Genomic DNA, 27,730 nt, shown 5'->3' with positions numbered 1-27,730 from the left:
ATGCCCACTGGCTGCTCCAGCTGTGGTGCATCACAAATGCTCCTTACAAGACAGGTTGGTGTGGAAGCAGCAGCAGCCCAAAATGTCAAAGGTTCATAGATCTGGCAAAAGCGACTTAGCAGGCAAACAGGGAAACTCTCCAGTCATTTCAAACAAGGAGTCTTGTTCTGATTAGGGGAAGGCACAGCAGCACTAAGGGAAGTTATTAGGGAAGACGCTTAGCTTGTCACAGGCTCGATAGGGCAAATAGGTTAGTCAGTTCAGGTGGAACTGGTTCGTTAGAAACTGTCTAAATATTTTTAAAAACACATGAGCCCCAGGCTTTGGGGCTAGCATAGAAGAGAAAGTTGTGCATCCAACCATTAAGACCTGAAGATGCAGATAAGTGTTTTGAAACACAGGCTCTTACAGCAGCAGTGGGACACCAGCAAACGTTAAAAAAAAATTAAAGCAGACTGCACTGCGCACCCTGAATTGACAACCTTTGGCATCAAGGAGGTTACACTGGTATGCAGAGTCTTAGGAGAATCTGTAGCTAATTGCGCAGAGAGAACAGAAAGTCTGCATGTACCAGGGCATCCGTCTGTAGCTCAGGTTGTTCCCCCTCCAGCGACGTGGCCATGACAGTGAGACTGACTGAGGGAGCAAGGCCTGATGTCTCACACAACGCTGGCTCAGTCTTTATTGCTGCTGGAGTCAGCTCGGTACCCAGACACCATTCCTCATTTTCCAGGTCACCTGCCAGGGAAGGAAATTGGACACCACATGTTTAGGTCAGAGACAGAAAGACTACAAATGAAAATAATGTCATCCCTCCTCCAGAGAAGGGAAACAAACACAGAAGGCATTTCAGTCTATCAACAAAACTCTGCCCTTACTATTCAGCTCTCAGTCAATGCAGACAACTGTGCCATTTCAGGGCTGTAACTTAATCCTAGCCCCAGGATACAGAGAGGAGCAGCGAGGAAAGACACAGAACGCTAATCACCATACATTGCCAAAAGCTGCTAACACGTAGCAGAACAAGACTAAACAAGCCATTGGGTAGAGCAGCCAGGGATCCATGTCCTACACACACTAATGCCTGTTGACTCAGTCTTATTCTCCCTTGTAGAGATAGAATTTAGCCAGACTTCTGCTCCTTCTACTGCTTGCGATCATCAAATAGCTGGAGGACTGATATTATACATTTAAGAACAAAGGATTTTTCACACTCTCATCTTCAAAATTTTTCCCCCAAGGATTCATTTAGTAAGTATGAAAGAGGACAAAGGCTTTGATGATTTCACAGGAGCACCAGTGCCATGGTGATCATGCTAACTTCCTCCCCAGAGCCTCTGGAGGTCACAGCACAGAAGGCATATTTTGACCGGCAGCAATGAAAAGTGCGTCACATGTTGGCAGAATTGTCCCCTAGCCCCACTTACTGCAAGTTCACTGATCAGGAGAAAGCCATGCAACTTTTCACTGGACAAAGGTGTGCCTTGCACTGTAAAGAACTGGAAGAAGGCTGGCATGGTAAGTTGGTAGCTCCCCATTTCCATTCATGAGGTAGCTACTGTTTGGATTGCTTGAAAAGGGACTTACTCTCCCAGGTCTAAAGTATGATAGAGGATCAAGAACTTGGAAGGATTCAACCTTTAAAACAATTCCACAAGGCTACTAACAACCCCACTTTAAAAAAAAAAGAAATCAAATGCATTTTTGGCAGTTGCAATTCTGCCTTAAAAAAATTCCCATCCCTTTTGCTAGAGTTCAGTCATGTAAATTCTTTTCTCTTGCAGGAGAGTACCCTACACCAGCTGTACTGCACCCCAACAGTGTACAGCACAGTCCTCTGCCACAACTCGTCAGTAGTTGTGAGAAGCACGTCCATAAATCAAGCAGCTGGAATCTGAGGCCAAATACACATAAGAGAAGAGTGTTGATCTTTCTTTCAAAGCTTTCTCCTGCCTTCATACAGAGTATTTACTGCATATATGGAATTAAAGCAGAGAGCAAGCACGTAGACAGCATGGCTGTTGCTGTACAGCAACAGAGCTTCGAATTAACTGCATGCTGCATCAGCACTGTGGGAGGCTGCCACGGTGCTGCGGCTGTGCCACCAGCAGTTTGCAAGGCTGACACAAGACCCTTACACATCTGAACGTATCAAGCTGGTGAGATGTCAACAGAGTTCAGCTGCAAACAGGTAACAAAAATAAGAGCGGGCTTACGGCCCCTGTGCGGCTGTCTGCCCTTGCTATTAAGACCACACACACATACGGCGCACAGGCACTGGGCACAAGCTGGGTGACTGGAAGAAGGGAGAAGTATGTACATCTCCACTGCTAGTAATTACTTTGTGGTGGGACCTAACCTCCACCGCTGGCAAGGAAGGAGGTAATTTGAGTAAAGACACACCAAGGAATTAAAAATGAAAAATACATATCCTGTAATCAGAAGCTCAAGAACAGTGAGCCCAGCTCTGCCAAGAGAAGTAACTGTATAGCAAGGGCTAAACACCATATTTAAGTTTCTGGAGGGCTTACTCCCAAAGCTTTCTGGGAAATGCAGAAATATAAAAATAGAAGTATTTATGAAAAAAGAGGTAACATTGTCTAAATATTAACTCAGGAGAGAGGACATTGCTCTCTTTCAACCCTCCCTGAGCCTCTCTACTCACAAATACGAGAGCGCAGCTCCCTCCCTGCTGACTGCAATGAAATATTCAGTGGATCCGTGGACTCCCCCTAGGTTGCTGTGTGTGGATCATTCAGATAAGAGCTTTAAAGCGGTATCTTTGCCTGGAAATCCAGAACCCCTTGGCAAATACAACTTTCAAACGCTTGTTTGGACAACTTCTGTCAAAACCTCTCCCACATTGTGTAGTGCAGAGCCTCCTGCTTGCTGCCTCTCGTACCTCTGGGTCGAGCTACACGGTGGCAGTGCTATCGTCTGTCATCTACTTTAGACTCCCTTTGGGAGGGATGGCTACATACAAATGAGAGCTATCAGTGACCAAGTAATTAGCCCTGAACTTTCTGAGATTTATATCATCACGTAAGTAGAAGAGAAATCTAGCTGTGGGTGCCCAGCAAAACAGGGCATGTCCTCTAAGGCTGCACTTTGTGATGTTTATCACCTCTAATCCCCAGACTCATCACGAGGATTCAGCTGCTGTAAGACAGCAAGATACGCTGGCCTTCAGCCGGTCATTTTACTCCTCTGGAACCTGACTGCTCATTAACCTGACATCCCTGCCATCACCACTTAGATCCACACAAACTGCTTGGAGTTATTCTAGGTTTTAAAGCCAGTCTAACCAGTTTGTAGAGTTACAGATGGTTTTCAGCAACAGCAACACGCTGCATTTAACACTGAGGTAGCTTTGAAGAACTGCATCTAACACTTTTTTGACACTGCCTTTTACGATGCGTGGTGACAGCTGTCATTCCAGATGAACAACCCTGTGAAAGGAAGGGATGGAGCAACACACTGGTTGAATCCCACCTTGATACTCCCCTCTCCCTGCTTTTTCCAAGCCCCTGTTACGCATTCACTATCATGATCAGTGTTGTGCAACGAGTTACTTTCTTTTGACACATTCCAACTTCTGAAGTCACCAAGGATCTCTCCTCTGCTCCAAGAGAGCTGCAAGGACATTTCCCACTCTCCTTTCACCTCTTCCTGAGCATAGCAGGTTGACATTATCTGAAAATAATTCATAGTTTATTCTTATAATAGCCCCTAAACACCTCAATCCACTCTGCCAAGCACTGTACTAGCCAAACAAAGCAGCAGTCCTTGCCCCAATGAGAATGCTGCACAAAACCAGCCAAATTTAGGCAATTAGGGGGAAAACTGAGCAGGCTACAGGATACTGGTCGTACTGAGAGGCATGGCACACCCTCCAAGACCACGGTATTTCTGACAGAGGGGTACGAAGAACCATGAGAGGTCTTATGGAATAATGAGAACAAGCAAGAAGGTGCCCATGAAATATGGAAACGAAAGGGCAATGGAGGCCGGCTCAAGGGACCCACTGGAGCAGAAGGGAGGTGTCTTCTCCAAACCACGCAAGACATGCTGTGGAAAGAGTAGATGACTGGTGTCAAGAAATTGATGGTGAGTATTTGTATTTATATTTATATTTGACATGATCCAGGAGGTACACCTGAACTATTGAGACAGAGTCCAAAACAAAAGGCTGAGAAAATGATCTTGGTGATGACATTCTAGATGGGTAGGAAATAGGGCAACACTGCATTGCTAAGGTGAGACAAAATACGCTGCAAACCATTCAGATATAAAGAGAAGAAAGCCTGAACAAGAGATTTAGCTATTCAAATGGCTAGGAAAATGCTTATCCTAAACACGGTCACTTTGGCTGCTAGAAATCTCTTCTCAGGCTTCAAAATCCTGACTGTTGAACAAATTATACCAACTGCTTTACCCCCGCTGAAACTTCCTATGAACTTCAGAGCTCTACTGCACAATGACTAGATGAGAAGCACTCCCTTTCACCTACCCTCTCATAAGTCCATGAATGCTAGGCATTTTGGCACATGAAATATGTCATTTAAGGAGTCAACACAGTAATTAGCAAAATCCCAGCTAATGCTTCTATGTGTGACGCACCAGCACTGTTAAATTCCACATACGGACTATGTTAACTGAACATTAATGTTGCAAAGCACCCGGGTATTAAGCAATACCTATGAAGGTTTAATTCGGTGTACTTTTGCATGTTACATACACCTGAAAATAGCAATGTTTTAATAATGTGATCAAATAATTTCTCTGCAGAACCCGTGCCTTACCCAACATGCAGAATGCATGGTGCTCCCCTAACTGAGGAGCTGTACTGTGTTTTGTTATTCTCATCGTCTCATGCACAGTCTCATCTCTCCTTTACCAAATCAATTCAAATTCTGTTCCCACAGAGCTGTTTAATTCCCTCCTAGGGCACAAGCAAAATGCTTCACCAACCTGAATTAATTTCTACAGCAGTCCTGAAAATTCAAGTGAGCCATCCAAAGATTAAGGTCAAAAAGTATCTAGTAATTTAAAATGGCCAACTGAAGACAACTGAAATTGGATTTTTCAGATGATTTAGCACTGGTATTATACTTTAGCAAAACACAGTATGCATTGAGTTTTCAGGTGCTGCCACTTCTGCAAGTTAAACGTCAGAGTTTCAAATCAAGCATCCAAAACCGCCATTCATCACAGCAACCCAGGGTTTGTGACACATGCATCTAAGATCTTCTCTTCTGTGTCCAAGACTAAAATTACATTTCTTTGGAAATTTTTTGTGTGCTGCTTTTGTCATCAAGCTTGTCCTACTTTTTTGGCAGACTCTTGTTTAGCATGCATCTTCCACCTTCTTTTAAAAATAAAAAAAAAAAAAAGGCAGGAGCCTTACAAAGCACCAAAGTAAGTTCAATCAGTGTACTGAGCAAAGTTCTCACTGACAGGAAAAACTCTAAACATGTTCTCTTCTTTCCCAGCTGCACTCATCCCGAGTCCAGCTTGGTCCAAGATACAACATGCAATGTGCTGTAAGATGCTGTGTACACGATAATGAAGAAGAGGAAACTCAAAAGGGGACATAATTCCCTGAGTACTGTAAGTGTAAGCACTGCACATACCGCACATCTAAAGCAAGGTGTCCAAGTAGCAAACAAACTCTTTCTGTCCTCTCGTCTTTATTTCAGAGACCCTAGTCCTGCCCCAGGTTCCATCATCTGCAGTTGAGATGGACAATGCTAGTAGGATCTACCCAACATACCACAAGTGGACTTTCCCTTTTCACTTTCCTTTCTCCAGATCACTACACCCAAAAGGGAAAAGGCTATGCAACATCTTGCACAATGAAAGTTTAAGATCTTTAAAGTCCATTATGAAGACTGAGTTATCCACAAGTGCTTGCTTTTGGGTGCACAACACATCCAAGTCAACTTCTCTCTATGCTGCACACCACATACGTTATGATGATAGTTTTCAACAGAAATGGATTTCAGTGCTCCTCTAAGCATCACAGCTGTAGCAATAATCAGTATGTGTGATTTAGGCATACAAGAAAAACATACAACCAAAATGAGCTGTGTTTGTACATGGCAAAATGAATATATACTACTTCTGTGTTTGTTTAATGTATCTGTATTCATATATAATATAAAAAAATAAACATAGTCTCTTAACAACACCATGTGCAGCTTTCTAGGATACTCATACTTCCCTGAAGAACTGCAACATTTTGCTTCTTTCTTTGTTCCATATAATATTATGGGAAGGCAGGGTAGGAAAAGTGGAAAACATGGTCAAAAATGCTTACTTCAACTGTACTGTGTTTTTAATATTAGAGCTCCCAGAGAGTTTTGCTTTCCTTTTTTTAATTATTTCTATGCAATATTATTCTATCCAACTAATTTTTCAATCTTGTCCAACATACCATTGCCTTTCCTGAGAAAAGTAAATCTCCAATATTGACTAAATTTCACTCTCTGTGATAGACGTACAGAGAAACAGAGCTTACAAAGTAACTAAAAAGATCTCCTTTGCTCCCCACATTCATTTCAGAACTATTCATTAAAGAGTTTAACTGAGACACTTTTTGCATGGATAATCAAGTTGCATTAGTGACTTGCTGTGTATTTTAAAATAAATTATTTTAGAGGTGCACTCTGTATCTCTCCCTCAACCCCCAAGTAAAGAGAATGCAACTATTCAGAGAAACATGATTTTCACCTTTTTTTCCCCTGCAGTAGAAAGGAAGGCAGCACCACTAGGCAAACAAACCCACGAGGGGTGTACCACTGAACCTAATCTTGAGGGAAAAAAAAACAACCCATACCACCATTACCACCACGGCAGATCATAATCACACAGAAAACAGACGCATGCACTGCATGTCATTTGAAACAAGCCTGCAAATAAGACCTGTAGAAGCACCAAGGGATATCCTTACAGGTATAAGCAGAATGAAGAGGCAGTCCTCACCTCCTTGAAGGTCACTGTCCAAGCAACAGATAAAACAGCTACAGAGAGACAAAACTGGAAACTTAAGGAGACCACAACAGACTACCAAATTGCTTTGCACAGGCATCAGAAGAGACATCTCTGGACAGGGTAACACAAGAAGATCCCTAATGAGACACACTGTTCTCCAGCCACGTGTATTTAAATAACCCCTCTCTTCAGCTGTGTTATGGATTTGAGAAAAACGGCTTCAACTAATTCCTTTTGGTCCATGACAGACCTTTTACTGACATCATGAACCACAGGGCTTGGATGGACAGCCCACATGGCTTCTGCACAGCCGTGCCATGTACAACAGTATGTTGGCTCAGACTCTGCACCAAGGGTCCACATTTGCAGAGCTGTACTTTGGACAAGTGTTCGGTCCTTGCCTGGATCCTACCTCTGAGGTCACCACCCCTATACAGCTAGCAGTGGGATTCAAGGGTGCTCAATAGGTCTACATCACAGAAACACAGCTGCAAACTGGGAGCCAGCTAACTGCAAGGGGAAAACACCTCCTGGAAGAGGCTCACAACTTGTTTGTGGGGGAAACGGCCTCTCGCTCGCTGTCGGCAGAAACGCCCCCCATGAACCTGAAAGGGCCTCTGCTGATGCACACATTCTGGGCATGCTGCTGGACATGCCACTCACAGGGAAGTTCAGCATCCCCCCAGCTCTGCAATCTGAGCCCTCACCCTCCCAAAGGCACGCTAGACCCTGCTGGAGAAATAATTGCTTTCTTGTCTTCCCCCTCGGCTCACACCGTCCCCGGTGCCCAGCTCTGGGCTCACGTAACACCCCCTGGCAGACACAAGCCCCGTTAATCATGCCTGAAATGCTGAACTCCAATGCCACTGCTGTTACCCCTCCTCTCTTCCGTGAGGTGAGAGCCCACATTCATCGACAAACAGTTTCTCTTACAGATTTTCCAGATGGCATTTCCCCCTCCCAGTGTGCACATACACTCCCACCACAAATAATGAAACCGAAGCCCTTGAAACGGCCTCGACAAAGGGGATACTGTTTGACTACCAAACATTGGGGTCCTTTTTAAAGTGCCAGGAAGGGAAAATTAAATAAATGGGCAAAGATGAGCATCAGTGATACATAGTCATCGAGACACACAGCCGAAGTAGCTTTTCTTCTAACAAAGGATCACCCGTCGTACCTTCATCTCCCCTTTGAGCGGCACACAGTCCATCTAAAACCCACAGCTTATTTGTATCACTATCAAAGTTGCTAAGATAGAAACAGGGACACATTGTTCACCCCATACCTAAATGAACCAGGTTCAATACCCTCTTTCCTGCGGGGAATTTGACAGTTTTCAGTCAGAATCATCTTGTCAGATAAAACCAGCCAGGAGATGTTCTGGGGTTACAGGTTCTGCTCTAACCTCTCTTCAGCCTAAGACTTTACACAAGCATAGCTGTCAGCTGGGATACAGTCTGTGATGTTTTTAATTATTTTGCTTAGGGGTAGAAAAATGTTATTTTTATAGCATCATCCTTTATATATATGGGAGTGAGGCACAGACTGAGGTGGCAGCTTGGATTTACAGCCTTAACATTGGATACTATTAAATGTCCTATAAAAAATTGTGTGAGGTTTTTTGTTTTGTTTTTTTATAAGATATGTGAAAATTATCCACAGAAGCACTGTGTTAAAATAAAACAGTTCTCTCTCACCCTTCTGAATTTTTCTCCCCACACAGATATTGTGAAGGCATGTCCATATTACAGCAGCAATCAGGCTTTGAAGCACATTAAAAGACCTCAATGCTCGCAGCAAATAACTGAGCATCAACTCCCAGTGCAACACTACAGCTAAAAGAGAACGAGATCACTGGTTTCAGAAACAGCAAGACTGGAAGCAGGAAGAGTATTCCCCTAACATTCATCATTAGGGAAACTACTTCTGGGAAATCAGCTCCTTTGGTCACTTTACACAGAATTCTGAAAAGGAACTGAAAATGGTCCTTTGTTTAGAAAGGAACTGCAAGAATAGTTCAATGTCCAGAAGATATCCCATATAGGGAAACAGCAAAGAAGTGCACTTCATTTAAGCTGTATCCAAGCAGAAATCAAGAGGGAACTTAATCACAGCCTACAAGCACCGGGGGAAAGAGGTTTCCGTGAGCAGATGGTTCTTTACTCCAGCAGGGGAAAAGGCCATAAAGAGATCTCATATGTGGAACAGGAAGCTAAAGGAGGTCTGACTGCAAATAAAGTTGTCAATTATTAACAGTAAGCATAAGTAATCACCAAAATGCCCATCTCTAAATCAAAACCGACGTTTTTCAGGCACACTGCTGCCCAAGTAGAAGTTAAAGGCTTGATTCAGAGTGACCTACTGAGATTTTGGACCTTGGACATATAAAAGTTCAGAAGTCTTCTCATCCTTTAAAACTGCAGATTCTGACAAGGACTGACTGCTACCCTTCCACATAAAAAATCAGTCAAATACAGGCTATCACCACCAAATGGCTTCCTCCCCACCTCTTAAACAAACACACAAAAATAAAAAACCCACACAGGAAAAAAGTTGCATTGGAATGTACTTGCAAAGATTATCAGTATGGCTTTGTCAGCATCTTTTCAAAACATTTCTTTGTCCAATTCCATTTTCTTTAAAGTCAGGGCAGAGGGGGTTCTATTTTCATTGTTCACATTTCATTGATTCAGTATTTGGAGAAAAATGGACAGAAGCAGGACAACACATCTCTCTCTATATATGGCCTACATAAAAAAATAAAAATAGGATATGTAATATAACCTACTATACATAATAAATATATTATGTGTGTGTATATATATATATGTATACATATAAAATGTATGAAGACCACCCTGAGCCTCAAGTCCACAGATGCTTCTACATGAAGAGACAGCACATGACACTGATTACTGCTTGTGGACTGCATACACAAGCAAGCATTTTCCTGTACAAAGCACTGCCTGAAAGGAGGGCTGGATTTCTCGTCAAAGGGCTATCGTTAAAGGGCTATTTGCTCTGGAGGCGTGGGAGCCGTATATAATGATTTTGGGGGTTTTGTTCATTTTGGGTTTCTTGTTTGTTTTTTTCTTTTTCAAACCATGCAGAGAGATGGAGTTGAAGTTTAAAAAAGAAAATTTAAGTTTTAAAAGCACATTACAGGAAAACATAACCTCAGCACTAAAAAACCCAGTAACAATACAGGTTACATTCTGGGGCCAGCCCCAGTTTTGGCATAAAATAGAAACATACCATTTCTGCAATCACTCTGTCAAACCTTTAGCCGAGGCAAGCCACTTCAAATCCAAAAGTAACTTCAAAGCATTCCTGAGCAGGAAAGCACGAACAGGAGGGGCAGGTGGGGACCAAGACCAGTCTCAAAAGCAGAGCCCTCGGGGGACGGGGAAAGGAACGCACCCAGCCACCTGGCCACAATTTGAGGAGAGAAACCGTACAAATGACTAGTTGGCTGTCCACTGTCTCTGCTCTGTCAGGCTTGCAAACTAAAAAACACACAGAAAAACTAAATACCCACCCACCATGAACCACCCTCACCACTTGAGCCGATCCCAGAGGACGAAGAGTCCTACGCAGATGCTGCAGCCTCTGCCTCCACATTCCTGCTGCATACCAGCCCCTCAGTATTACTTGTACTCGGTTCTTGCCTATGGATCTCACACATCTAAAACAAAGGGCAGCCACTATCCTAGAGTTTGTGCTTACATCTGAGAAGATGAAGCACGGGAGGGCAGGGAAGGACCCTACACTTGCATCTCAAGTCACACAGGAGGCTAACCATAGTCCCTACTGAAACTCAGGTCTTGCCTTGCTCCTGGCTGTCTGACCCACAGACCTCCCTTTCCAAAAGGCTACAGAGGCTGGAAAACTGAAGACAGACAGGCACCAACCATAATAGAAAATAAAGCTTTTTTTCCCTAACTGTTTGCAACTGTCAGAAGTGAATCTGCGCCCCAAAAGGCCCTGATGCACAGCCAGAGGTGTCCCTTATCCATCAGCTCTATTCTCCGCCTCCCCTCCCAGCTTCTTCGTTTCCTTCCAAGCATTTTCCACTTCACAACTACCCACTGTGCTTCCCCACAGCTACTCTGCAGTTGTCTCGAAAACCCCAGGTTTCACAACTAGAAAGCAGAAACCTGCTGTGAGGGAGGCGGCAGCGCAACTGGTGTGGATCATCGCTACATGGGACACAGCCTCCTTTTCCATGTTACAGGCTGGAGCCCTCCCCAGGCCAGATACTTTATTCACCAGTTCAGGCAAACAAAAGTTCATGGTCAGCCAGCTGCAAGCAAGCAGGTCAGGCCTATAAATCTCTCTCTCTCTAGTATCTTTAGTCTTAAAAGTTTACGCAAAATTAAATGTAAGAATAGATTCTCAGGGGGGGAAACCAAACAACTAAATGCCAGACGTCTTGCACACATCTGCTTTAAAATAGTGACTCTTGCCAATGCTTTCATAAGCTGGAGATGTAACGACTGACACCTTCAGAGACCCCACACTAGCAACTGCAAGTATTCAGAAAAGTTCTTCAGCACAAAGCTGGGGAAATAGCCTCAATACGGTGAAGTCAGAAGAGTGAATAACCAGGGAAAACTGGTGTTGGGACCCTGATCTTATAGACAATTAAACGTGTTCTCACCCTGAGGTCAACAGGATTTCTCGGAAGAGTTAAACACAGGCTTATGAATTTGCCAGGTTTTACACTTCAAGCACTTTTAAAAAAACTTTATCTAAGATTTACAATTACATCAATAGGTCAATTTAGTGATTGTAGAAATTGCGGTAACAGCCAGGTAGTGGCCAACAAGAATGGCCCATGGCAGAAGTTCACTGCTCCCCTGGAACAGTGGGCAAGAAGGTGCTCAGAGAGTCAGAGTGATCGTTCACTCCACATCAAGGGGCTGAAAGGAAACATTAAATAACATTTTCAGTAAGGCTGTCAGAGACTTGGCGAGGGAAAAAACAGAAGATGGAAATGGACACTGAATGGCTTAAACCTGTCTTGAAGATCGTGTGCCTAACAAGACAGCCTTTTCCTCAGCCTCCCCCTACTCTGGGGCTCTGGGACCCCGCACTCGTGAATACATAGATGAAAACCGCTGCAGACATTGGGTGCCATTGAATCAGATGGAGACAACTCCCAAAATCCAATTCCCTCCTGCAACAGGCTGGCACGGACTGAAGGAGGAGGGCAGAAAGGCAGGTAGCGGATGAACACGACCTGCGGCCGGCCGGGTGGCAGCACACTGGCCCCAGCGCTGCGGGGCTGGGACCGACTGCTGGGGTCACCCTGAGCCCACACAGACGGCAGGACCCTGCCCCAGGACGGGCCACACACCCCCAACTGTCATTCCTGCCTCCCCGCCATCTCCAACAGGCCTGTCGCCATGGAAACAAACGTCAGTTTTTAAGGCTATTTTTAAAGGCAGGCAGATACATTTCCCTTTAGGACACCAGACCCGTGTGGTACAAGCCACCCCGTCCCACATCGTCGCAGACGGCCTCCTGCCCGCTCCTGGCACAGAAATGGCACCCGAGGGTTGAGCAGCCGATTAGCACCACGCAAGTAACGTGCACCAAGTTAGAAGTGACATGGGGTGCCAGCTTCCATCTCAACATACACTAGCACACAGCACCTGAAAAGTTGCCTTTGCTGAAAGGAGCTTGCAGCTCCAGGTCACGCTAACAGAGTAACTGCTGGTGTGACAGTGACAGTAAGGCGCCACTTCCAAATACGCGTTATCCAGCCATATGGGCTAAGGGGCCTGGCCCTAGAAAATCCTGGGGTTTCCCCCTCCTCGCACTTACCCTGTCTTTGCCTGCCCATAAACGCCCACTGGCCTAGGAGGGGATGGCATTTCTGCACACCCTAGGAAACAACCCACCAGCCCTCACTGCCAGGACTACTGCTGAGAGAGTTACAAAGAAGAAACATCGCGTTATTGACTTCACTGCAAAGCGAGAACAAGGCCCGTTTGCCACGTGCAAACAACGCCAGGCCCTTAGTCCTCTAGAGCTAAGGGCGAAGCTCTGAAATGGCATCCAGACTCTGCTTAACTGCTCTGTGCCGTCCTCCTCCTCCTCGCACTGCTGCTGACCGCAGGCACGCAGGTCCACAGCACATGCGTCCATAGCACGTGTGCACACACGCATGCAAGTGTCATACGTGAGCCTCCTCACTAGCCTGCTTCTGCTCCCAGTCCTGCAGGGCAGGGTCCTGCAGAATCATGAGCCTTACCATGGAAAAACCATGAAAACACGACAGCTGTAAGAGCTCACCAGTCTGCCCAGTGGGGTGGTTATTTGGAGAACGTAAATTTTTTGCATGTTCTTTATATGAGTTCCTCAGCCAACCTCATTCCTCAGCCCCTGCCACTCCACAAAACCACTCCCAGTTCCCCAGCAGTGGGAGATCATGGACTTCCCCCTCCACACCCTGTACCTCCTGCTCCCCAAAAGGACATTGGTGCTTCCAGTATTTGTCCCCTTACTTCACCAAGAGGACTGACATTCACCAGAGTTGTCAGGAGCACTGTGTACCTCCGCCATCTAACAACAGAGATGCTTTCAATCTCCAGTGTCAAGCCCTGCAGTATTGACACCCACAAAATCCCCCTCTCCTGCTCTCACAGACTCAAGGACTGAAAAATCATCAGGGTGATGCCTTTGAATATCTATCAGACAGCCATGTTAACTGTAATTCTGCAGTTTCCTCAAGTATTTCTCTGAGCTTCACTGTTTTGAAGTTCATAGGTATTGAAAGGTCGTAAGCGTGATTCTAGGGTTAAGATTAAATAAAATCCCAAACACCAAGAACAACTCCTCCTCCTCCTCCTCTCTTATGAAACACTCTGCGGAGTGAATAGAAGATGAAATGCTTTCCATTCATTTTCTATTTTTAAACCCACTTGTTAATGTTTCTTGGCTTTTTAAAACATCATTTCACTAGAGCTCTATTAATTACCCAGTGGTCTCAGCAGTATGAATTTCTTCAGGATTTTTCCCCAAAGGAAACTCTCCTCACTTTTAGCCTAGTTTGAAGCTTCTCCCTATTAAGAGAAGCTTGGTTTCTGAAGTTTCTTGTGCTTGTTTCGCCTGCCACAATTAATATCTTCTGCATGTTTTAATTTAAAGATATTCACATAAAACAGGAAATATAAAATGGGAAGGCTTTATGTAGATGATGTTTCAAGATCCTCTCCAAAAACCCTGTCTCACATTGAAAAGCCTTCTCACAGGTTTTATTAATTGTCCTCTTGTGAAATCTCTAACAGACCGCATCTTGTTTTAAGAGAGCGCTTTGGACTACAAAACTGTCAGCCGTTGAAAACTCATGTCCTGGTGGATCTTCATAAACAGCTTAGCTTGTTAATGCTCAGACATAGGCACTCATCCCTCTCCCTTTTATTGTGATGCAGCTTAGTACTCTACTGCTTTTCACTGTAAAGCTGATGTTGAAGACATAAACCAATTATTAGGAGTGAAAGTCTGCCATGGCCATTATTCCTAATCGTTACCAGATATTCATGGCCATGCTCCTCTGCCAACCACTAGCTTTTACCTTGAACTCCCCTTCCTGCCAGCAGGCATCTTCACGCCAGAACGAGCAGGTTGGATCTCTTCCTCCCACCATTCCTGCATTTCCCTTTTTTCCCCTCCCGATGTTTATAACTCCTGAATTAAAGATAACTGCTAAAAAATGCTGTTGGTTTTCATCATTTTCCATGCATCACCGTTTCCCACAACCACAGAATCCATAAAATTGCAGTTACATCTTTACAAGATCACGAATTACTTCTTGATGGGGATTATTTTTTTCTTTGCCTTCTTTTTTATTTTATAAAAAGGAAAAAAAATGTAGGACTTCAGCAAGACAGGTTTTAAGACTGGGGCAGCATCTGAAGTTACATTCCTACATGTGTATTTAGAAACACAAATAAGATGACCTGATTTTCATTTTGGGATACCAGAAAGCTCCAGATACTCACTACTGAAAAATAAGTGTAGTTTAAAAGGTTTGTTTGTTTGTTTTTAATAAACCTGAAATTATGTAGCTTTGAAAGGTCCTCTGGAGACCATCTTGCCCAACTCCTCATTCAGAGTATGGACAATTTGGATCAGGTTGCTCAGGGCCTTGCCTAGCTCAGTTTTGAATATCTCCATGGATGAGGACTTCACAGCTTCTCTGGACACCTGTTCAAATGTCTGACCCACTCTCACGGTGAAAATGATTTTCCTAACACCCAACTGGAATTCCCTTTCTTGCAACTGGCAACCATTACCTCTTGTGCTATCACTATGTATCCCAGAGGAGTCCAGCTTTGTTTTGTCTGCATCCTTTCATCAGATGATAGCCATAGACAGCAATAAGATCCCCTCTTTGCCTTTCCTCCAGAAGACCAAACAAAACCCATCTCACCCTTTCCTTACATGTCATGTTCTACAGTACCCAGACTTCATGGTGGTCCTCATTTGACTCATTTGGTTTATCACTCTCTATTTATTTTCAACAACCACAGATTCAGATAGATACATGGAAACAAGTGTATTTCTGGCCCTTCTCCCAGTTCTTTTTGATGGGCACTTCACTTCTAATTCAAAATGTTTACAGGGCAAAGTTAGTAACTTCTGCTGAGCACAGTTTTCCTGTCTATGGACAAGTTTCTTTATTCACAATGCCTGCAGACTTAAAACAAACAAATCCCTTCTGTGATTTCATTGTCTGTATATCAATTAGCAAAGAGCGTTCACATGCACCCTTAGCACACCATCACCCCACCAAGAACATTTCATTAGCGCATCATCAGGACAAAGGAACAAGGGCTCAGTGTGTACTACCTTCATTGAAGTTGTCATCGGTCGAGATGTGGGTCAAGGGAGACTGGGGTCGAGAGTCCCCGCAGAGGGAGTAGCTGTGTTCTGCCTGGATGAGGGGCGCTGGGGACGCCGGAGACAGTTCCACCTCCATTATTTCATTCTTCTCGGACAAGAAGGGATCATTTAAGAGCTGGCCTAGGACATCGGGTGAAAACTCATCCAGGAACTCTGTGAAGTGCTGTGGAGATAAAAAGGGGGGGAAAAGTTTATCTCCTTGCCTGTCTGTCACGCCAACAACAGGAGAGCATTGATCAGAACAATTCCAGTATCTGCACTGGGCATCCGTGCCAGTCAGCAGGAGGATCTACCAGCCCTGCCTAACGACCTCCTCCAATCAGTACTTCAAGCTGAAGAGCTACAGCTAGAACAAAAGTCCTCTCAGAGGCATACATTAAAACAGAAGAGCCTGTGATTAACTTGCAATGAAAACACAAACTAGAACTATGGCAGTCATGTCCTGAAGCAGCCTCCCCCCCACCCCGCCGCAAAGGTACTCACTACAGCATGCCACCAAAAATGGGAAAACACATTTCACCCAGACAGTGCGAAAGATCCTGCAGGATTTATCACCAGAACATTCTGTGTGTGGAGTAGAATATATTGGGTTGATGTTCACTGAAGCAGAGAAAAAAAAGGAAACGCACTCAGACACAGACTCCGACACCACGTACGACTATTTTAGCTGTGCAGAACATACAGCGCGCTGTAGGAAAACGGGTCCATGCACATCCCCAGCCAAGCAATTAACGCATTTGCTATAAAACGGGTTTCCTGGCTGATTTATGTATCTATTTTAGAAGTTGCATTCCACCTAGGACTAGAGCCCACATCCAGCTTCTAGGGCCCAGAGCTAAAGCTCCTGACAGCCAGTACTAATTACCACTTTATCTGTTACACTGAATTCATTACACTGACAGCACATGTTATGGCAGTATGTAATAGGATAACTGTGTTTGTTTCTTATTCAAAATGAGCACAAACCAAATCTCGCAATCTACTTCCTTGAGACTCCAACGTAGTTCCCATCAATAGCCAAAAACTCTGCATCTCTTCTTGGTTTTGTTTCCAGTGTCACAAGACTACATCATCTTTGACAGACCAAGAAACTGCACTGCAAGAAACCATTCCTGCTCATCTCACTCACACAAAGAATTCTATTTTTACACAAAAATATTTGTACAATGAATTGTAACGAGCTTTTCCGAACAATCAGGCATTATCTACCATCATATATAGGAGTCTTTGTCGATTGGGGCATGATCCTACAAAAGTCTAAGTCTGTTTGACTTGCTCTGTTTTTGCAAGCAGTATTGATCTTGGCTCTTCGTCTTGCTCTCTCCTGCAGAAACAAACACTGAAATTCAAGATTCGGCTTCCTGTAGGCTAAATTAAGAACTAAACAAGTCAATATTGTATAAACCCATGAGGGAAGCAGTGTGCTCACACCCCCATGCACGCACATTTCACAGCTCCAGCAGCACCTGAAGCCTTGAAGCCTGATGCTGGAAACACTGAGCATAGCCGGCTCTCACAGAGTCCCCTGAAGTTCGAGAACCTCTTCCAAGATGCTCGCGAATGCTAACTGTGCCTTCTTTCAAAATTAATAAGGCTTCAGTCAATTCTGACTGACACTGAGGAAAAGAAAATATTTACTAAACATAAGGCAATAAACAGAGGCCCACAGTTGCTATGCTGGAATAGCAAGCTAGTTAAAGTAAAGCCTTTACAAATGGCAAAGCAGATTTGTAGCCTCATATTTACTTACTGTAAATGATAACACTACTAAACAAACTCTCAGATGACTCAGCAAAAGGGTCATGACCACCTTAGAAAGCCTTGTTTATTTTAATTTTGATACCCGAGGACTCACGAGCACTTCACATCCAGGGCTGCCTCCCAACACCTGCAAGGATAAAGTATAAACTACAATTCCCCACTACACAGAGAAGAAAGAAGAAGGATGCTCAAAACTAGTTGAACACCCTGGTGCATTAATAAAGACACTGAGTAAAACAGGCTAGGCAGCCATTAAAGTGTAAACAAGGGACAGAAATGCTTCCGAACCACGACAGAAGTCAAGGATGAACCTATAAAAAGAGCAGTGCCTTTCTTAGGGACAATTTTTTCTTCACAGTCTACACATTTCTTTTCATTCAGGCTAATGGTGAAAGTCAATTATATTTGTTTGCATAACTTCCTAAAGCTGGCTAGAACATTTCCCTCTTTCTAATTCTTGCATGCATTATTCTGACTGATGACTAGCAGATGCTGAAAGAGGGCTGCTACAATATTTGTGCCCTGGTTTCTACACACAGCTACTTTATCACCAGCATCATCCAATCCAAGGATGTCATCCTTGAAAATACCATACCTAAGTGTTGACTCAGTCTGACACTATTTAGATGTTCTAATTTAACAGACTCAACCGAAAGACAAAATGACCACAGGCTACTCGGCTATTTTTGGCAAATTCACAAATAAAGATTTCTATTAGCCTTCTGTCTATTACTGCTTTGATATGGAAGAATTCATATCAAATATTATTCTACTTCTTCCATTTGATTAAAGTTAGGTACGTTAGATTTTTTTTCTTCCCCTTTCTGAATGGAGATTTTGCCTAAAACTGCTTTAGGAAAAGCAAAGAAGGAAACAAACATTCAACTTCCCAAAATCACAGAGAAAGAGGATCTTGGGGTGAGAAAGGATGTTCAACATGTTCATCAATATTTGTGTATTCTCCTTTTCAAATGCAGCTGTGAAGCAGCAAGCTGTGAGGAAGAAAAGGATTTGCATTTACAACAGAATTGTCTGAGAGCAAATAAATGGTCAATCAGTTTTTAAAATTATTCTCTACTTTCATTATAATTTTTAATCTTGTTTTTAATGGTCTGTGATATAACTTTGAATATCAGCCAATAGAGAAGCTTCAAAAAATTGCCACAGGTCAGACTGCACAGCTACTGAACTCAGGGAACAGAGAATTTTAGGGATCTGGCCTTCTCCCCCCTCAGGGATTACAAAAAACACCACCACTTGATTTACCAGAATCTTTCATATGTTATACACATCTCTACTACAGTGAACGCTTAAAGCTAGCTCACTTTGATTTTTTTTTTTTTTCCCCCCTTAAGAAAACAACTGTCTCATGGAAAGCAGCTCCATTTGCCTGAAGCATTAAAAAAGAAAAGGCATCTGAGCAGCAGCTATAGCAGAAACCATCTGTGACCAGTTTGGCCTCCAGCTCCTCGAAACTTCCACCTACACCTAAGCTGCTCCCTCTGTCTTTTCAAAGCACGTTCTCCCGTTGCCAACCCTCCTCCTCCTCCTCCCTCTGCTCTCCTCTCTGCTTCCGCATGCACCTTAGCAGTCATCAGCCACTTCCAGAGCTGGAAAGTCATAGAATAACCCTCAATTCTGATATGGCAGCAACCACCCCTGCACTCAGGAACAGGAAAGGGCAATTTAGGGAGGAAACTGAGAATTTTACCCTTAAAACCTATATATACATATATATATATATATTTGCTTGCAAAAGAAAGAAATTCTTTGTCTGTGGCTTTCAGCTTGGCATCTTTTGCCCAGAGAGTTCACCTTAAAAAAAAAAAAAAAAAAAAGAGCACTTGCATTGAAAACGTGCCTTTTTTTTTCTTTTGTTTTGTTTTTAATACCTCCGTAGACCGCTCCGTTGCCAGCTTCCTGCTACCCTCACACCCCACTGGCAGCCATAGCACTAATTGTAGACATGTGTTGGTACAAGGAGTCCACTTGAAGTATTGAACTGTTCTCTCTACATAGCAAAGAGATGTGTTCAGCCGGGATTTTAACCTCTGTAAAAAGTCATGGATTTAGGACAGATGTAACCTTATCTTCTGTTTCCCATTCCCCCAGAACCTTGAAAAGACAAACAAAACATCAGTGCTCCTGTTTACACAGAGAAAGTTGTAGCCCCACGGAGTTTAACCACCGATCTGGTTGGACATTTGCTCCCGCCTATAACCCTGGCTTTTGGGGAACACAAAACACCTATAGACATCACCCCACGGTAAGCAAACAGAGGAGAGCTCTTCCATCCGGGTGCGCCGCGGATTTTGGATAGCTCTTCGAAAGTAGCATTTGGCTGCAGACCAGCTGGGCTGCGGGCTGCAGCTCTCCACAGCATCTGCCTGTTCCTGCCAGACAAAGGCCCTTTTCTCCAGCTCTGCCTAAGGAATGAGGTTTTTTTTTTTCTCTCTTGTCTGATCAAATGAACATCTCTGAAGTAAAACAGAGACTCAGGTTTTGCTAGGTGCATGGCAGTGCTGACTTCTCCAGCAGATGACCTGAAGCCAGATGAACGCAGCACTAGCCCCAGTTGTCTAAAGATGTGACATTATCGTGACTAAAAATGAAACAGTCGCGTTCAGAAAATTGACTTTCTAAGAACTCACCAAAAAAGGAATGAAGAGAAGTCAAGAGCCCCAAATGACACTTCATAACTATATTTAAATTATTAAACAAGTGACAGGCTTCGCTGAGCCTGGAAAACGCACTGCGTCAGCTGCAAGTCCCACACACCGACTGCAGCAGCACAATCCGCCCTTTCCAGCAGAGCCACCCCAGAGGGGAACTGCAGCAGCAGCACCCTGGCACACTGCAAAACAAGCCCTGCTCTCCAAGCAGCCCAGGGCAAGTCAGCCTACATGCAACGTGTCAGGGTGAGAACCACAAACGAATTCAAGATATTCCCCTCCTGGGAGCTAATGGCTCCCTCCTGGCTTGCCCTGAGGTCTCCTCATCCTGGAGGGATCAATCTCCCCCATCCACAAGAGAACTGCCCAGGTGGGAGCATCCCTTCTACCCAACAGGCACTCCTGGGTTAAAAATGAAGCTCACCATCTACCCATAGGTACAAAACTGCCTGGTATTTATCTCTTGTAAGGCTTGAGCAGCAATAATGGAGGGTGGGGGGCAAGGACTGCACCCTTACTTCTGTACCAAAGGAGTCGGAGTGCATGGCATGTACAAGGCCGTGCTCCTGGAGAAAATGAGGGAAGAGGGAAGAAAGGCAGACCACAAACCAGCCCCCATCCGTGGGGATGTAAACGTACACCACAGGCATGAATATTCCCCCTTCTCCCCCCACCAATTTCCTCTCACATTAAGATAACAGGGAGAAAAGGGACTAATTTCTACAGCAGCTCTTTTGTGGTTTGGATACACAAAAGTGCGCAGGAGATAAAACAGAAAATATCACAAAAGATAGCAGCATTTCTAGTTAATAGCATCAAACAGATCAAGAAGCACGGCTACATGGAGATACCATCTCCTCTTCAAGGAACCAAGCACACATTTCACAGACATCTGGCAGCTGCTTATATGGTAGCCGAGGAGGTCTAAGTAGGAGTCACAGCTGCTAACAAAAGGCTTCAAGCTCCGGGGCATCCAGGCAAGGCGCCAGTTGTTAAAGATGGCACATACGTGCCAGTCAGCCTTCATGGGTTGAGCTCCAGACTTGACTGCATGGCAAAAGCTGTAAAAGGCATCACACACCTCGCTATCAGCTCTGCCTGGGTTTGCAAGTGCAGTATCTACCCATACGGGCTTGGAGAAGAGACCTGCCCTTTTTAGCTCATGAAGAACCATGCCTACAGATGCTGCTCATGGAGGACTGCACACACAAGCCTACCAATGATGACAATGCAGCAGAGAAGTCCGTGACTTTCTGCAGGCCCAACCCCAAGGTTAAACCCCAAGGCACAGGTTAAAAAGCTTCCTCCAGGTAGGTGTTTTCTTCCCAGACATGTTGCTGGTGGTGCTGGTGAGTTTCCTGTTGCAAGTTCATCAGCAATGGATGGGAGGTGTCACTGTGCACCAGCTTCCAACAACCAAGACAACCGTTCTCAGTAGTCACTGGCACTTGGGCATCAGTTAATTTTCAGAGATTCAAACACAAATTCTGCAGATTTTCAGGTACATCACTTCTCTCAACTTTCTCCCTTTCTAGAAATCCTTTATGTTTGCAGGAGGGAAGCTGGCCACCACTCACTCTTCTCCAAACTCAGCCATGGCTTGTATCGCGTGGTACCCATCTTTCTCAGCTTTGAGAGGAGCTACCGATGGAGCCCCTGTAGCCTCACCTCTGCAATTCACTCACATATGCCCTGAAGGGAACAGAAGAGCTCCTCTACTGGCATGGGGTGCGTTGACACATCACTGTTACGAGGCACAGATCCAAGCTCCTGCTGCACTGCTCTTACAAGGATGAGAAACAAAGGACAGTCTGGCAGCAGTACCCTATTTTTCCATAAGATTGATTCCAAAGATGGGGGCTGACTGGAAGAGCAGAAGGCTGCACCCTATACAGTTTGATATACCAGGGTGCTTACCTTTGGTATGCATTAATTTGGGTGAGAGGGAACCAACTATATTTGGCAGCGAATATTTGAAAAAATTAATGCAACCACACCTGAAATGGCTGAAATCTGATGTGCCAAGAGACCCCTTGGACAGACCGCAATATTGAGCATGCGACTGCAGGAACATCTAACCGCTCACTCTTAAACAGGACACAGAGATCCTCCCTCCCAGCCTGATGAAGGACCAAAACAGCTCGAAGAGCTTTCTGATCGCAGGAAAAGAAGTCTTAGATGCAGCCATAGCAGAGAACAGAGAGTGAGGACTGTAAACAGTCCCCCAAGTCACGCCTAAAACATGCTGATAACAGCAGAGAGATACACTACCCTGGATTATTTACCAGCCAAGGGCAAACAGAGGGAACCTCAGATTTCTAGGTGTTTCTGTTCTACAGGGTACAAATCAAAACCAAGACACAGAGAAATAGTTGCTCAACTATTTTACTCTACTATAAAATTCTTTACTGTCTAGTCATTAACTACACTAAAATTACCTCATTTGCGGGAGGATATGAAGAGTAACATGAAATTGGTATTTGAAAACAGCGAAGAGATCCACCATAACAGCAGATACGATCGTTTGGAGTCTCACACCAGCAATTACTCATTTTAAGCATTAAAAAAAAAATTTGGATGGATTAAAAAAAATCCGCTAAGTGAATAACATTCAGGTTGTGTCATCAGCAAAACAAATGCCAGGAAATTCAGAGCTAATAGATTTACACGGTAATTAAATCTGCACATCTTCCCAACTTGCTCAGGTTACACAGTTGGAAATGCTGAAGTTCATGCTGAGCAAATCTTCTAATCCATCCCATTATGCACACATGCATGCACACACTTCTATTGCAAACACTCAAGTATTTCCAACCCACAACCAGCAAAGAGAGATTTATTTTTAACTAATCGGGGGGATTTTTCAAGAACCATGTTTACTTCTTTCCTTATTCTTTCACTTTCCTTAACATCCCCTCCCCCTCCAAAAAAAGTATTTTGGATTTAAAAAGAGAATTAAAAACAAAATTAAACTCTATAATAACTAGGACTAAATATGGGTTGAAAGAAAAAAAAAAGCAGCAGCAAGAAGCTCTTGCGCAGTTGAGGCAAGGGTGAGAAACAACCGTGCAGTTTAGTGTCTCTTAAGCCCACTGTCTGCAAGCAGAGAAAAGGATGCTATTGCTCATCCCTAGCCCAAGCCTCTTGGGAGTCATATAACATAGGAAAATCCTTCTCACGTTCCCCTGCCCTTCCCCCAGTGCATAGTTCTTGGATCTAGTCTAACTTTTCAATAGGCTGGGTGCATGTTTTGCTATTTCCCACCCTCTCCGCAAAAGAGCCAAAGTCAGAGAGGAGTGAGTCACGGGGGCCAGAGCTCCAAAGCAGTGAGTCAGCGAGCTGGAAGCCCTTCAACAAGGCTCCCCCCATCTGGGTCCCTGGCTGAGACCTCAAAATACATTATTAATTCTGTGTTGCAAGCAAGTGTCTGGATTATAGTCTCAGGTCAGATGCATTCATTCTTTTGTCTCGGCTGCCTTTTTTTTTTTCTTTATTTTTTTTGCCTCTTACACCAGGCTCACTGGTATGCACTTCATTTGTCTCCTAAGTCAGCTCTTGGGCTGCCAGCTTGAGCGGCAGAACCACAGAGAACCGAAACTCTCCATCGCTTCTCCCCATGCCCCTCTCTTCACCCAGTGAGCAGCAGGGTCACAATTCTTTACCATTAGTGATTACAGAGGCTGCAACACAAGCCTGACTGGCAGGTCTGCCTTTCACGAGCCTCCAAACCACCAGAAGTAGGGGCAAGCCTCCCCCCGCCACCTCCAGCCACTGTGACTCACCCTAGACAGAGAAGGTAGCTCAGCTTCCAAAACTTAGTCATTGGTGTCTCCGACGATTTTTGGCACCCAGGCAAAAAAGAGACCAGTTAGTTTTTTAAAACTATCTAGTGAAGAAAGGAACAGATGCAGTTGAGTTTTTGTTTGGTAGCGGTTTTTTTTCCCCCCACCTATGCTCCAGGCATGCAATGACAGCCATAAATATTTGTTGTGAGATAATACTAATTTGCTGAGTTATGCCCCCAGTACACCTACAGGTTCTTTGGAAGGAATTTGCATTTACCGCAAGTTTTACATCTAACTAGTGTCTTCTGGGTAACTGTCCAGTGTTTAGCCAAAAAATAAGCAGTGAAAGAAAGTTTTCAGACAAGTTGCAACCTTTGCGTACAAATTTTACAATTCACCAGTGGGCATTTATGGTCTTGTTTGCTGCCCAAGAGCTGGGCAGCAAGGATAACACATTTTGTTGTTGCACAGCTGGTTTAAATTATGGCCACTTTTGAAAGAAAACAGTTACTCCGGTTTCTTCTTCAATGCATGTAGATAGATCTTAACATTATAGCAGTGGTTTACAACATTTGGGTGCACTGCACTTGGTTTCATTTACCATCTTCCCTCACCATGGAAATGGGAGGGGAGGAAAGCAAGGAAAATTCACCTCAGTCCTCATGTAACAGCATCCCTTGTCCAAGGGCACAGATAAGCCCTTTGTAAAGGGCACAACCAGCACAATTCCTGTGTTTTAAATAGAATCCACTAGTCTTGCACCCATTTTAGAGATCACAGAGTATCTCAAGTTGGAAGGGACCCATAAGGATCATTAAGTCCAACTCCAAGATGATTTTACAGATATAACAGGAAGGAGCAAAGGATAACCAGGGAGGGAAGTCAGAAGCCACAGGGATCATCCAGCTGGCCTACAAGGACACAAAACCCTCTCCTCAAAGATGACTAGCACCATGCAATTCAGAGACTGTTACTTAAAACAGAGATGCTGTAACCTGCCCTGCAGGCCAGTGGCAGTTCACTCATCTGCTCACCCTGCAAGGTCTCATCACAGTTCCCACATATTAAGCAACACTTGAAGCTGCCAGCCTCTGTCCACGGGCACAACCTCCCAGAAACATAACCATCCCAGCGGCCACACTGTACCGGGATGCTGTTAGGAGAGCCCAGCAAAATCATAATTTCTTGTCTAGGCTCTCATTAGTGCAGGGGGCCTCCTGCAGAATGCAGATGCTCTGCAGTTCAGCTGTTTCGTGTTTAGAGTTAGCAACAGCCTCCTCCCTGCAGACGAAACCAGTGCCTTTCAAAGGAGGATCTTAAATTAGTCTGAGCAGTGTAGGTAGGAAACAACAACTTCTGCTCTGTCAGCAGCGCTCGCTGCACACTCTGGCTTGCCACTCCTGACTGACAGGACACTTGACATTTTAAAATAAAAAATTGTTATTTTCTTCTTCAACAACGTTACTTCTTTAATGGCTGCAAAGTTTAAATGGCAGGGTTCCAGCTTGCAGGAGCGATCGTTCCTTCTTTTTCCTAACACTGGCTGCAAACCTACACACCACCCATGAAAATTCAGCTCTTTAATTAAAGCTGTCTGGTTATTACAAAATAAGTAAGGCTTTACTATCAGTATTGGCAGCTTAAGGAGAGATGGGACATTTTATTTCACTAAAGAGTTAGTAGGCTTTGTTTTACAGATTTATTTTTGGTACAGGGGGGGGTCTGCTGGGTTTTTTGTTTGTTTGTTTTTAAGAATAGAAGCATGGAAGCTGAGGCTTGAAAAGAAAGGACACAAACTTAAGCTCCTAAATGTTTATTTAAGCGCTTTTAATTTTTGAAGAGTCAGACGTCTCTTCAAGTGCCTAAATGCAGACTCCCTGAGTTGATCATGGAAAATAAGAATTAGCTTTTATAAACACTGTCTAATATTCATAGACATAATGGTTGAAATTGCAGATGCGTGTAAAGTTTTAAAAAGACAAAAACATATCACACACATATAACCCTTTCTTGAACTCAGAAGACAGGTGCTTGAGCACAAGGGAAGGAGAAAAAAAAAACAGAGTGGTTTTGCAAAACAAATGTGAAGAAATCCATAGGTCATATCACCTTACCTGGGAGATGAACTCCCCTGCTCGATTCAGAGCTCAAGGATCAGCAGCCTTTGGCTAGCAATGATCTCAGCTGCCACGGATTTTAGACCCTGCCCAGCAGAAACTGCCACCCCCTCTATCAGACAAATATCTACTATCAGGGCAGAAAGTAAAACAACACTGGCAGGACTTTGTGTTCAGTTCTTCTGTCACTGAGCATTACACATTAAGTACCACACACTAAAAAAGCCAGTTTGATGTCAAATCCTGTTCCAGCATGTGATCTCACCAGATAGTGGAACAAACGACTACATTGAAGAATCCCTTTCCAGTAAATAAGTCCTACACCTTGCTTTCAGTAGGAACATTCCGGTTTTTGATCTGACATACCTCTCATCCTTCCCACAAACTTGCACTAAGCCCAAACACTGTGGATGCATACAGAGCTGATGCTTTGCCGACAGCAGGTATAATCAAAGCCTTCCCATCCCAAACTGCCAAAACGTTTCCAGCTTGCAACTTTGCAGCATGCTTCATGTCAAACCAGCTGCTGCCCCAGGAAGCTAAGGGAGAGCGGAGCAATAGTATTTGTTGATGACAACACCAGGGAAGAATGTCTCTACCTTGTACCTGAAGCCGTGACACTAGACCTGCTTTGGATGAGCCAACCCTCTCCAAACCCATCCGATAGCAAAAAGCTTAGCGTTCTGAAGCCGCCTCCAGTGGTCCTCCATACCACGAGATGGATACTTCAAGATGCCCACGTTGCACTTGTACAGCCTTAATTCTGCAGAAAAACCCACAGAAATCGTTTTTGGCACCTCAGTTTGTATGGACCAGTACCTCCATCAGCACTGGTACTTTGGCACCCTCCCTCTGAGGAAAGAGGCATTTCATTTTACATCACCACAAGAGCAGTGGGGGTCACTTCACTTTTACTCCTGACAAAGGCAGACCAGTTTAGTTTTGAAGATCTACTGAAAGCTGTAGAGAGAAAGGAAACAAGGAGACAGGACGTCAACAAGATCAAATAAATACATACTCAAAAGTATGCGTAGCATTCGTCTAGACAAATTATTTTAAGGCACCCCATACTTGAGAGCTGGTATTCCAATTTCCTATGACAAGTGTTTTGTCACAGTGCCAGAAAACATTACTTCAGTCAACTTTATATTAAAAAAAACAAAAAAAATAAAATAGAAGTGGTACTGGATTAAGGTTGAGGACCCAAAATAGCCTAAGACAAGGTCTTAAACAAAAACAAAAACCAAAGGTGTATGTTTAGTTCTCCTCTATGCTTCTTTCCAGAGATGCAGAGACTAGCGGAGCAGTTTATTTAGTAATATGTGTGCTGGCTTTCTCCCCTCACAAGTCCTTGTAATACAGGGAAGACTTTCAAACATGCTTTGCCTTCATTTGGCTGTGAACAAGCATTTCAGCTTCTTTAGCTAGCCCTCCTCCATTCAGAGCATCCTCCTCCACCATCTATACCTCCCTCTGTATCTTCCAT

The 27,730-nt window shown here is 44.1% G+C and overlaps 1 protein-coding gene across 2 annotated transcripts in view; it reads right to left on the bottom strand.

The window, feature by feature from the left end:
* CREB3L2 (cAMP responsive element binding protein 3 like 2) overlaps nt 1-27,730 on the bottom strand; it is a 77,218-nt gene that overhangs the window by 17,411 nt on the left and 32,077 nt on the right. For both annotated transcript variants that reach the window (XM_087766378.1, XM_087766379.1), the window contains exons 2-3: nt 15,856-16,072; nt 572-738 (exon numbers count right to left, since the gene is read on the bottom strand). In XM_087766378.1, the coding sequence (XP_087622504.1) occupies nt 572-738; nt 15,856-16,072 (384 nt within the window). The remainder of the gene's footprint in view (nt 1-571; nt 739-15,855; nt 16,073-27,730) is intronic.

The sequence above is a fragment of the Nipponia nippon genome, unplaced genomic scaffold (genome assembly GCF_047370975.1).
Source record: "Nipponia nippon isolate SJK-2023a ecotype South Korea unplaced genomic scaffold, ASM4737097v1 scaffold_3, whole genome shotgun sequence".
NCBI lineage: Eukaryota > Metazoa > Chordata > Aves > Pelecaniformes > Threskiornithidae > Nipponia > Nipponia nippon.
This window is presented reverse-complemented; position numbering and strand designations above follow the sequence as displayed.